Source organism: Macaca mulatta, chromosome 10 (assembly GCF_049350105.2).
Source record: "Macaca mulatta isolate MMU2019108-1 chromosome 10, T2T-MMU8v2.0, whole genome shotgun sequence".
Classification (NCBI taxonomy): Eukaryota; Metazoa; Chordata; class Mammalia; order Primates; family Cercopithecidae; genus Macaca; species Macaca mulatta.
This window is the reverse complement of record NC_133415.1, coordinates 7,251,055-7,263,490: the sequence shown is the minus strand read 5'-3', so window position 1 is coordinate 7,263,490 and position 12,436 is coordinate 7,251,055. Positions and strand designations below refer to the sequence as shown.

General features: G+C 48.1%; 1 protein-coding gene across 15 annotated transcripts in view; it reads left to right on the top strand.

The window, feature by feature from the left end:
* The window catches only part of PARVG (parvin gamma), a 52,723-nt gene that overhangs the window by 32,487 nt on the left and 7,800 nt on the right, over positions 1-12,436 (top strand). For 8 of the 15 annotated variants that reach the window (XM_077949384.1, XM_077949380.1, XM_077949383.1 and 5 more), the window contains one exon: positions 2,136-2,208. In XM_077949384.1, coding sequence (XP_077805510.1) covers positions 2,136-2,208 — 73 coding nt within the window. Of the gene's footprint in view, positions 1-2,135; positions 2,209-2,704; positions 3,042-12,436 lie in introns of those variants that run through there. The other 7 variants (XM_077949387.1, XM_077949386.1, XM_077949381.1 and 4 more) reach the window with 1 other exon arrangement.

Here is a 12,436-nt window from a genome sequence, read left to right as displayed (position 1 = left end):
CACAGTGTGGAATCTAGAACCTAAGGTTCCTCAGGGTCTTGTTCTCCCTCCGACCTTTACTCTCCATGTAACTGCAAATAATATTCATAACAAGAATGTGAGCAATAGCAACAATTGCAACCCTAGTTTCCCAGAATATTCCAGGCTAGGAGGAAGAACTGGGGACACAGTGATGGGAACTTCCGGTGATGCTCTGGTCTGTCCACTCAGAGCTTCCCGTCCATCTTGGTCTGGACAGCCTCAGAGCTTCACCCCGCATTGGCACCTGCAGCGTGCTGCAGCATTGGCTCCGTGTGATAGCCTTTGTTTCACTCTGTCTCTCAGGCTAGAGTGTTATGGTGCAATCTCGGCTCACTGCAACCTCCACCTCCTGGGTTCAAGCAATTCTCCAGCCTCAGCCTCCCAAGTAGCTGGGATTATAGGCATGTGCCACCACACCCAGCTAATTTTTGTATTTTTTAGTAGAGACAAGGTTTCACCATGTTGGTCAGGCTAGTCTTGAACTCCTGACCTCAGGTGATCTGCCCACTTTGGCCTCTCAAAGTGCTGGGATTACAGGAATGAGCCAACGTGCCTGGCCCATTTCTCCTTGTTGGCTGACTATAGGGGAGCGGCCTTGCTGCTGCTGCTGGGCACCCTGCCCATACACTCCTTTCCATCTGGGACCTGCCCTCCATCTTCGTGTCCCCAAGTGGAGAAGGACTCTGCTAACCCACTTCCGGCTCCTGTGCCTTCATCATCCTCCCCTTCAAATCTTGCTTTGTGGCTTCAATTCTGTGTCCGTCATCACATTGAACGCACATGGCAGCCTTGGAGAGGCAGGCAGACAGATGCATCATCGGCATGACACAGATGAGGCAGCTGAGGCCCAGCCAGGATGTGTGACTTGTCTGAGGTCAGACACTTAGTGGCAGGGGTGGGGGTGGCAGTGCACAGATATCCAAGCTAGATCCCAAGAGTCCTCTTGCTCGGGCCCTCCAGGAGATGGCTGAGGGTGGCCTGGGCCAGGCTGGCATTCTGGATGAGTCTTGCCTGGCCTTGCTCATCCAACGCTCAGCCAACCTGGCTTCTTGGCCCCTGGCTGGGTTGTCATGGGAACTGCCCTGCCCTGGTGGGACTGCTGTGGCCAGGCAGATAGGGAGGGAACGGGACCAGGCACGGCTGACCCGTGGGCTGGGATGTCCAGCCCCTCTAGTGTATCTACTGGTGGCTAAGGCAGAAGGGAGGACCTGTTTGAGGTCACAGTGAACCAGGAGTTCGTCCCTCTTCAGCCACACCAGGCTGCTGCCCTAAGGCAAAGGGCTGGGACCTACTCTGGTTGTAGATGAGGCCCAAGGGAGAAGCTAGAATGGGAAGGGAGGGGACCCACTGCGGGAGGGCCGGCAGTGCTCCTGCGCTCTCACCATATCCTACAGCAAGGCACAGGGGAACTGTGGTAAGCCCACTTTGCAGATGAGCAAAAGGAGGCCCCAGGCAGGGACCAAACTGAGCAATGAACCCCTGGGGGACCTGACTGATGCTCAGGCGCCCTCTACCTCTAAAGGGGGCCATCTCTGAGACTGCACCCCAGGCAAGGGGTGGCGGAAAGGACAGCCAGCTGGGTGGGGACCACTCCAGTCTCCAGTCTGCTTCCCGTGGGCAGACTGGTTTGAGCCCTTTCTGTCTCATGAGCTCCAGTGAGCCCCTTGGTTCCTCCGAGCCTCAATCTCTTCACTGTGCTTTGCCCTGGGAAACAGCTGTTCTCAAAGGGGATCTGCCACCCCAGGCTCTTGCTCCTTTCCCTGGGTAGTTCTCCCTGCCTGGCAGGACTCACAACCAGGCATCACCTCGACCAGGACCCTGATCCCTACTGGGTATCCTCTTTGGTGATTGTCTTTTTCAATGGCAGTGGCCCCTGGATGCATGTGTGTTCCCAGGTGGTATAGCACCTGCTCAGAGTGGGGCCTGTGAGTGGCTGAGGAATGAGGCATGGATTGTTTGTGTGACGGAGTGAGTTCCCCATCCTTGGGGGGCTGTGGGGAGTTTGGGCTCATGATGGACATCGTAGACAATAGGAAGGGCTTGGCACTTGGGACCCAGGGCCTGGCCTGGGGCTGCTGCTTGTGCCCACATCTGACAGGGCCTTGTCATCATAGCTTCACAACGTCACCCTGGCACTGGAGCTGCTGAAGGATGAGGGCCTGCTCAGCTGTCCCGTCAGCCCTGAAGGTGAGTGCATGGCAGATGCCCACATGGTGGCCGGCGCTGGGTGGCCGCCTCGTGCGAGAGCCACAGAACGGGGTGCAGGGTGTTGGGGGATAAGCACGCATTGGCAGAGTCCTCTTGCCTGGCAGGGGTGGAGAATGGGTGCTTGCCAAGGTTTCCTGGGAGGGGGTACTGCAGCCCCAGGGGAGGAGGTCCTGGCGTGGGGGAGACCAAGGTCTCTGGGGACAGGCTGTCCAGAGAAGCCAGACCTTGAGGAGTTGCTGTGTTGGAGGCACCACAGGAAGGTTCAGGGGAGGACTGGCCAGGAGGAGGAGGCAGGTCACGCAGCGGGCATGGGACTCAGGCCTGGGGTGACCAGCTGTCCTGGTTTCCAGGGATTCTCCTGGTGTTAGTACTGAAATCCTGAATGCCAGGAAACCCCTCAGTGCAGGGCACACCGGGATGGTCGGTCACTGCCACCCAGGCCTGACCAGCTGCCCTGCCCTCCTTTGGTCCACAGACATCGTGAACAAGGATGCCAAGAGCACACTGCGGGTGCTCTATGGCCTGTTCTGCAAGCACACCCAGAAAGCACACAGGGATAGTACGCCCCGTGGAGCCCCGAATTGACCCTCACTGCCCCCAAAGCCCAGAGCCTGCCTATCAGCTCGGCTGGAGGGCCCGAGGCCGCAGGGGGTCCTCCCACGGTCCCGCTGTTTCCTGTGCATTCGTGACCCGCTTCCCTCCCACCCTGTCTCCTGTCTCCATCATCAGATGATCTCTGAACCCCCTTGTGTGGATCATTTTGAGCTGCCTGGCCTTGCTCAGTTTATTTTAATAAAAGTATTTCTGGGAGGGATTCTGGGAACTTGCCAGGGCCCTGTGGAGGGCCCTTAAACCCACAGCCTCCCTCCCGTGGGGTGAGTGTGGGTCACATCAGCCTCTGGGCCCAGGCTAGTGACAGCCCAGAGAGGTGGCATCACTCGGGGCTGGAGGCTCACAGGGACAGGGCCCACAGCCCCAGACCCTAACCTTTCCAGCCCAGGTCCCCACACTGGCCTGCTTCTCACTTGGGATGATGGGCCCCAGAGTCACCCTCCAAGGCAGGAGCCGGCATGGTTCCATAGCCACGCTCCCACCCACCAGGAGAAGTGGATTCAGTGACTGTTAAAGCAGCACAGGCCGGGCTGAGCCCTGCAGCTACTCTCGTGGGTTTTGCCCAAAAGTCACAAAGAAACGATCTTCTGCACTCCAGCCTGGGTGACAGAGCCAGACTCCGTCTCAAAAAAAAAAAAAAAAAAAAAAAAAAAGAAACGATCTTCGCGGTTGGTTGGTGGGTTCAGGTTGTCTCCAGTCTATCCTCGGGAGCTGTGGTTTCCCACTCGTTCCAGTGAGACTTGGCGTTTTCTGTACATAAGAGTTGCGTGGGAGAATTGCACATAGTCGGTCCAGGGCTTCCAGAGTGGGGCTGAGCTGATGGCTGATGGGAGCAGGGGAGGAGGCTGGCGGGGAGGGCTGAGGCTGGCGGGGAGGGGTGAGATTGGTGGGGAGGGCTGGGACTGGAGGGGAGGGGTGAGGCGGGTGGGGAGGGGTGGGCTGGTGGGGAGGGGTGAGGCTGGCAGGGGGGCTGAGGCTGGTGGAGAGGAGTGAGGTTGGTGGGGAGGGGTGGGACTGGCAGGGAGGGGTGAGGCTGGTGGGGAGGGCAACCACTGCCCCAGGCTGCTGCTCCTCCTTAGACCCTGAAGAGGCCTTTGGGTCTGGGGTTTTCACAGTTTGACAGCTGTGGCCTTGGGGAGGGGCTTTAGAGGGGGGTTAGGGGATAGGTCATCACTGACACCCACAGGGGGCGCCTGGGCAGATGTCCTTCGCGAGAGCAAGATGGGAGCCAGGGACGTGGCGCCAGGTCAGCCCTGAGAGCTGGTGTCTGGGTGTGAGGAGGCCTTGAAGGGTCTTCCCTTCACTTAGCCTCCCATCTGCCTGCCCCTCTCAGCTCCCAGTTCACAGGGCAAACCCAAGCCCATAAGCGGGTTCCATGCGAGCACTCAGATGCACCCCTCTTCATGGATACCCACCCTACCCCAGCTGCCACTGGGCAACGTGCATCCTCCCACACCAGGTACCTGGAGCCCAGCTCCTTCCACCTGCTCAGGTGCCCCCTCCATTGAGATGCCCCCTCCAGCGCCTCAGGTCCTCTCCTTGAGCTTCTGGGGACACAGGCTCAACCTCTTTCAGCTGGCTTCATCCCGAAAGCCTGAAATCCAGCCCCACTTCTTGGGGTCTTTGCATCCTCACTTGCTCGGGCCCCACTCACTGCAGGCTGGCTCTGCCTGGCTGTTCCACATCCTTACTCTTGTTCTATTTGACAGCAATTAAAAAAAAATGTGACTTATTTAATTTCTGTAGCTTTATTGAGGAATAACTTCCCAGTTTGAAGTGTACAATTTGATGAGTTTTGACAAATGCATGCAGTCAACGTAACCACCACCATCGTTATCCAGACATGGGACATTCCCATCACCATGCAACTTTCTGCACCTGTCTGCAGCCAATCCCCTTCTCCCAGCCCCTGGCCCTGGGGACCACTCATCTGCTTTCTGTCACCATCATTTAGCCTTGTCTAGAATTTCTTATAAACTGTATCCTATGGTATGTTGCTTTTTGTGTCTGATTTCTTTCACTTAGCGTAATGCTATTGAGAGTATCTTCATTGTTTGTTTTATCAACCACCCATGTCCTTAGTACAGCACCATTATATGGGTACACAGCAATTTGTGTATGCATTTGCCAGTTGATGGCCCTTTGGGGTTCTTTTGGGGTTTTAATTTTTTTTTTTTTTTTTGAGACGGAGTCTCGCTCTGTCGCCCAGGCTGGAGTGCAGTGGCCGGATCTCAGCTCACTGCAAGCTCTGCCTCCCGGGTTCGGGCCATTCTCCTGTCTCAGCCTCCTGAGTAGCTGGGACTACAGGCGCCCGCCACCTCGCCCGGCTAGTTTTTTGTATTTTTTAGTAGAGACGGGGTTTCACCGTGTTAGCCAGGATGGTCTCGATCTCCTGACCTAGTGATCCGCCCGTCTCGGCCTCCCAAAGTGCTGGGATTACAGGCTTGAGCCACCGCGCCCGGCCGGGGTTTTAATTTTTATGAGTGGCATTGGTATTCATGTTTAAGTCTTGGCGTGGGACCTATGCTTTCATTTTTCCTGAGTAAGTACCTAAGACTGATGTGGCTGGGTCATATTAGTGTATATTTTACTGTATAAGAAACTGCCAACTAGGCTGAGTGGGGTGGTGCATGTCTATAATCCCAGCACTTTGGGAGGCTGAGGTGGGCAGATCACCTGAGGTCAGGAGTTCAAGACCCGCCTGGCCAACATGGTGAAACGCCATCTCTACTAAAAATACAAAAATTAGCCAGATGTGGTGCACACCTGTAATCCCAGCTACTCGGGAGGCTGAGGCAGATAAAAACTCTTGAACCTGTGAGGTAAAGTTGCAATGAGCCGAGATAGCACCACTGCACTCAAGCCTGGGCAACAGAGCAAGACTGCTTCAAAAAAAAAAAAAAAAAAAAAAAAAGACTGCCAACTGTTTTCCAAAGTAAATGTACCATTCACAGCAATGTATGAGATGTTCTAGTTACTCCACATCCTCGCCAACACTTGGTACTGTCCATCTTTTCCATTTTAGCCATTCTGGAGGGTACAATGGTATCACATTGTAGTTTTAAATTTATTTCCCTAATGACTAATAGTACTGAGTATGTGTGTTAGTCAGCTTGGGCTGAAGAATACCATAGAGATGTATTCCTCACAGTTCTGAAGGCTGGTAAGTTCAAGATCAAGGTGCTGGCAGATTTGGCTCCTGGTGAGGCTCTCTTCCTGGCACACAGATGACTTCCTTCTCTCTGTCCTTACAAGGTCAAGGGAAGAGAGAGAGAGAGAGAGAGAGAGAAGGGGAGAGAGAAGAGAACAAGAGCATCAGAGTGCTCTGGTGTTTCTTCCTCTTATAAGAAAATGAATCCCATCATGAGGGTCCGTCCTCGTGACCTGATCTGACCCTAATCACCTCCCAGAGGCCCCACCTGCAAATACTACTACACTGGGAGTTAGAGGTTCAACATGTAAATTTTGGGGGTACACAGACATTTAGTCCATAACAACGTCTTTTCATGTATGTTTCCATCTGTATACCTTTGGTAAAGTGTCTGTTCAAATCATTTGCCTTTTTTTTTAACCTAGAAGTTTTATAATTTGAGCTCCTATATTTAGGTCTATGATCCATCTTGAGTTAATCTTTGTATATGGGGTGAGGTAATAGGTCATTTTTAAAATTTTCTTTTCTTGCCTGTGTATGTGTATACATATATACATATATGTGTATATATATAAATGCATAATTGTTCCAGTACTATTCATGTAAAGATTTTCCTTTCCCCATCATATCACCTTGGCACTTTTGTAGAAAATCAATTTGCCATATATATTTAGGTCAATTTCTGGACTCTCTATTATGTGTTATTCTGTTCTGTTGATCTACACAATCTACATCTTTATGTGGATATGTGTATTTTTATGCCAATACTATAGTGTCGTGATTACTGGAGGTTTATAACAAGTCTTGAAAGCAGGTAGTATAAGTCCTCCAATTTTTTTTTTTTTTTGAGATGGAATTTCACTCAATCCAGGTGGATCACTTGAGGTCAGAAGTTCGAGACCAGCCTGGCCAACATGGTGAAACTATGTCTCCACTAAAAATACAAAAATAAGTCCTCCAATTTTGTTCATTTCAAAAATTATTTTGGTTCTTCTAGGTCTTTTTAATTCTTTTGGTTTCTACATAAAATTTAGAGCAAGTTTGTCATTTTCTGCCCAAAAGCCTGCTGAAATTTTGACTGGAATTGTGTTCTTTAGATCAAATTGGGGAAAACTGACATCTTAAATATATTGGGGAGCTAAGATCATTGATTTGAGAACATTCTTCTTTTATATAAACATTTAATGCTGGATTTTTTTTTCTAAGAACAGCTTTAGCTGCATCCCACAAATACTAATATGTTGTGTTTTCACCTTCATGAAGTTCAGAATATCTTCTAATTTCAAATGTGACTTCCTCTTTCACTCATGGGTTATTTAGAAGTGTATAATTTCCAAATATTTGGGGATTTTTTTTCCAGCTATCTTTTGGCACTGGGTTTTGTTGTGGTCAGAGAACATACTTTGTATGATTTAAATCATTTAAAATGCATTATGACTTGTTTTATGTACTAGATTATGGTCTATCTTGGTAAATATTCTGTATACACTTGAAAAAGAATGTGTGCTCTGCTGCTGTTGGACAAAATGTTTCATAAATGTCAGTTAGTTGGTTGATTATGTTCTTCAGATCTTTTATATCCTTACTAATTTTCTCTCTACTGCTTCTATCAATTACTAAGAGAGAAGTGTTAAAATCTTCAACTGTAACTGTATATTTCTCTATTTCCCCTTTCAATGCTATCAATTTTTGTTTCATAACTCATATAAGATTATAGTGTCCTTTTGTCTCCTTTATCCCTTGTAATATCTCTTACTCTGAAATCTGCTTTGTCTGATATTAATATAGCCACTCAATCTGTTAGTATTAGCATGGTGTATCTTTTTCTATACTTTTAAACCAAGTCTATTTAAGGTAGGTTTCTTATAGACACAAATAACTGTGTCTTTTTATACAAAACCTCTGCCTTTTAATTAGAGGGTTTAGTCCACTTACATTTTTTATTGTGGCAAAATATACCTAGCATAAAGTTAACCATTTTAGTCATTTTAAGTGTACAATTCAGTGGCATTAAGTACATTCATACTGTTGTGCAACCATCACCTCCATCCATCTCCAGAACTTTTCCTTTTTTTTTTCCCTTGCAGTTCTGATTGAACCCATTTTATTTTTATTTATTTATTTATTTATTATACTTTAAGTTCTAGGGCACATGTGCACAACGTGCAGGTTTTTACATATGTATACGTGTGCCATGTTGGTGTGCTGCACCCATCAACTCGTCAGCACCCATCAACTCGTCATTTACATCAGGTATAACTCCCAATGGCATCCCTCCCCCCTACCCCTCCCCACAATAGGCCCTGGTGTGTGATGTTCCCCTTCCTGTGTCCAAGTGATCTCATTGTTCAATTCCCACCTATGAGTGAGAACATGCGGTGTTTGGTTTTCTGTTTTTGTGATAGTTTGCTGAGAATGATGGTTTCCGGCTATTTCCATGTCCCTACAAAGGACACGAACTCATCCTTTTTTATGACTACATAGTATTCCACAGTGTATATGTGCCACATTTTCTTAATCCAGTCTGTCACTGACAGATATTTGGGTTGATTCCAAGTCTTTGCTATTGTGAATAGTGCCGCAATAAACATACGTGTGCATGTGTCTTTATAGCAGCATGATTTATAATCCTTTGGGTATATACCCAGTAATGGGATGGCTGGGTCATGTGGTATTTCTAGTTCTAGATCCTTGAGGAATCGCCATACTGTTTTCGCTGGTTGAACTAGTTTACAATCCCACCAACAGTGTAAAAGTGTTCCTATTTCTCTACATCCTCTCCAGCACCTGTTATTTCCTGACTTTTTAATGATTGCCGTTCTAACTGGTGTGAGATGGTATCTCACTGTGGTTTTGATTTGCATTTCTCTGATGGCCAGTGATGATGAGCATTTTTTCATGTGTCTGTTGGCTGTATGAATGTCTTCTTTTGAGAAATGTCTGTTCATATCCTTTGCCCACTTTTTGATGGGGTTGTTTGTTTTTTTCTTGTAAATTTGTTTGAGTTCTTTGTAGGTTCATCTCCAGAACTTTTTCATCAACCCAAACTGAGACTCTGCACCCAGGAAATACTAACTCTCCGTTCTCCCCTCCCTCAGTCCATGGTAACCACTATTCTACTTTCTGTCTCTGTGAATTTGACTATTCAAGGTACCTCTAGTCCTATTTACATTTAATGGAATTATTAATGCCATCTTGCTATTTGCCTTGTTCATATGTTTTTCTTATTTCTTTTGGATTGAGAACTTTTTAGCTATGTGAATTTATTTTCATTATTGGCTTACCAGCTGTATTTCTTTATTTTCTTTTCCTAGTGGTTGCTCTAGACTTTATATACACATCTGCATTCATGTCCTGTGGTTGCTATAACGAATTACCACAAACTTTTTGGCTTAAAACAGTAGAAATTTATTCTCCCACAATTCTGGAAGCCAGATGTCTGAAATTAAGGTGTTGGAAGGTCCACATTCCCTCTGGAGGCTCTAGAGAGAAAGCTGTTCCTTGCATCTTCAAGCTTCTGGTGGCTACCAGCATCTCTGGGCTTGTGGGTGCATCGCTTTAATATCTACCTCCACAGTCACTTTGCTTCTTTCTCCTTTTTCTGTCTATCCCTCCTCTGTGTGTCTCTTATAAGGGCACTTGTCATGGGATTTAGGACCCACCCAGATAATCCACGATTATCTAATCTCAAGATCATTAATTTAATTATATCTGCAAAAACCTTTTTTCCAAAGAAGCTAACATTCACAGGTTCTGGGCATTAGCATGTGGACAACTCTTTTTGGAGGCCACCTTTTAATCTATTATAACATCTTAACTTATTACAGTCTACCTTTAAGTAATATTACTTCCACTTCACTCTTCTGTGTCCTATTATCACGTGTCTCATTTCTGTAGAATAAATTTCACAATATATTACTTTTGCTTAAAAATGTCAATTGTCTCCTTTTGAGATACAGTCTCTCTCTGTCACCCAGACTGCAGTACTCACTGCAGCCTCAACCTCCCAGGCTCAATTGATCCTCCCACTTCAGCCTCCTGAGTTACTAGGGCTACAGGCATGCACCGCCACACTTGGCTAACTTTTTTGGGTTTTTTGTTTTGTTTTGTTTTGTTTTTTTAGAGATGGGGTCTCCTATGTTGTCCAGGCTGGTCTCCAACTCCTGGCCTCAAGTGATCCATTTGCGTTGGCCTCCCAGTGTGCTGGGATTACAGGCATGAGCCATGGTATCCAACCACATCGATTGCCTTTTAAATAGTTTTTTTTTAATTAGAAGAAAGTCTTTTATATTTACCCACATACTTATTATTCCTGGTGCTCACTGTTTCGTTTTCCATTTGGTATTATTTTCTTCCTGCCTAAAAGACTTTCTTGATCATTTTGTGTAGTGTTGGTTATATGTTAGTGAGCTTGTGTACCTACAGAAATAAATTCAGTATTGGTCCTTCCCACTCCAAACAGCTTTCCTGGTGATGCCTTCTGCTTCTAAAATTCCTGTCCCTCCTCCCTAAGGGTCACTCTCCAGTCTCCACTGCAGCGCTAGCCCTGAGCTCCAGACCCACATTTCTTTCTTTTTTCTTTTATTTTTTTGTGTGTGGTAAAATACACATAACACAAAATGTACCATCTTACCATTTTTAAGCATATTCAGCAGTATTAAGTACATTCCTATTATTATGCAACCGTCACCACCCTCCATCCACAAGACTCTTTTCATCTTGCAAAACTGAAACTCTGCATCCATTAAATAATAACTACCCCTATCCTCCTCCCCTAGCCCCGGACAACCACTGTTCTACTTTCTGACCTAATCCACATTTTGAACTTCCCAGGGCATAGCTCTGCCTGGGGTACCCACCCCAAGCTCACCACATCCAAGTCAGAACTTGCCCCGTTCCCTAATCCTCACTCTGGAACTTTCCAGCTGGCCTCCCTTTCTTGTCCCTCTGACTTCACTTCTGCACCAGCCGCCAGAGTGTTTTTGTCCTGGGAACCCAGTCTCACTACCATCCTGCTCCAGCCTTCTCAGGTCCCAGCCTCCAGGCAGCTTCTGGACTCTGGGTGCTCTGGTGCTGCTGGCTTTGTGGTCCTCCTGCTCATTGTGTTCTGTCTCCTTCCCTGCCTCAACCTTTCCACACTGCTTCCAGTTATATCCCTGACATCTCTGTGATCTTTCCAAGTCTTTCTGATGCTGTTCTCTCTGCCCAAGATGCCCTCATCCCACCTGCACCAGGAACTTGTCATTCAGAAATGGAGTGGCGACATTATTTGAGACGAGAGTGGGGAAGAGTGTTCACCGTGGAACAAGGTGGATGCCTGGGGGCCCCAGGTGCCTGTGGGTGGGTGGAAGAAGTGGTTCCCACAAAGAAGACTGAGACGAGGCAGGAGCAGGGAGCCCTTTCCTCCCCTTATTTCACTATCCATGGCCTTCGCTCTTTTTCTCTCTTCCTCCATCCCAAGAAATCCGACTCCAGTAGAAGTTGCAGCAGAAGTTGGAAGCAGGATAATTATAGCAAGCTGAACAGGAAGGCGTCCAGGGCCAGAGAAGGAGCTGGCAGCTTGGGCTGGGTGTGCAAACAGCTTCGAAGTGAAGGGAAATGCCTCGAAGGCTGGGGTGCCTCGGAGTTGAGCTGCTTCCCAAAATAATCCAGAGGGCAGCTGTCTTGGAGTCTGAAACTGGGTCTGGCCGCCTGAGCTGCAGGAAGCCCCAGGACTCACACCAGCTCCGCTCTGGGAACAGATGGAGCTAGGATTTTTTTTTTTTTTTCTTTTTACCAAAGTCAGCTGGTAAGCGAACAGCTTGTCTAGAGAAAAGTGTGTTCCTGCCCCCATATCTTCTGGCAATGGATCAAAGCTGCCAAAACCATCCCAACCCCCATCCCTGCCCCACCAGCCTTCTTTCCTTGTAAGACTTGGGCAGTGGTGAGCAGAGGGGCATCATGGACCTAGAGACACATGGGGTCCCCACCCCCTGGGGGTGTGGCCCAGGGAATGTCCTGGGCCCCTAGGTCAGTGGGGGACTGGGCTGAGGGGCCTGGCTGGTAAGAAAGTAGATGATGATGTCCCAGAAATGATTCTTCCAAGAAGAGTCAGCCAGTGGAGCTGGGTTGGCCAACAATTGCATGAAGTCATTTATTTATCCACAAGCATTTCATATGGGTTTGTTTATTATTACCTAGAAAGGTGATGCATTAATACCTAGGTGGGTTTTTACAAATGTGCAAAATCACAGTGCACACATCATTTGTAAGAGAACTTCTCCACCTACTGTGTGCAGGCCCAGGGCACAGAGCTGGGTATAAAAAAAGTGCTCAGACCGAGGCTCTATCCCAGGGGAGGTGTGGCCCAGGGTGGAAGGGGCTGGGTGGTGCAGTGCTTAGAGTGTGATGCTTGAGTTAGACCCTGGGGTGTGAATCCTGGGCACATCCTCACCTCACTCTGTG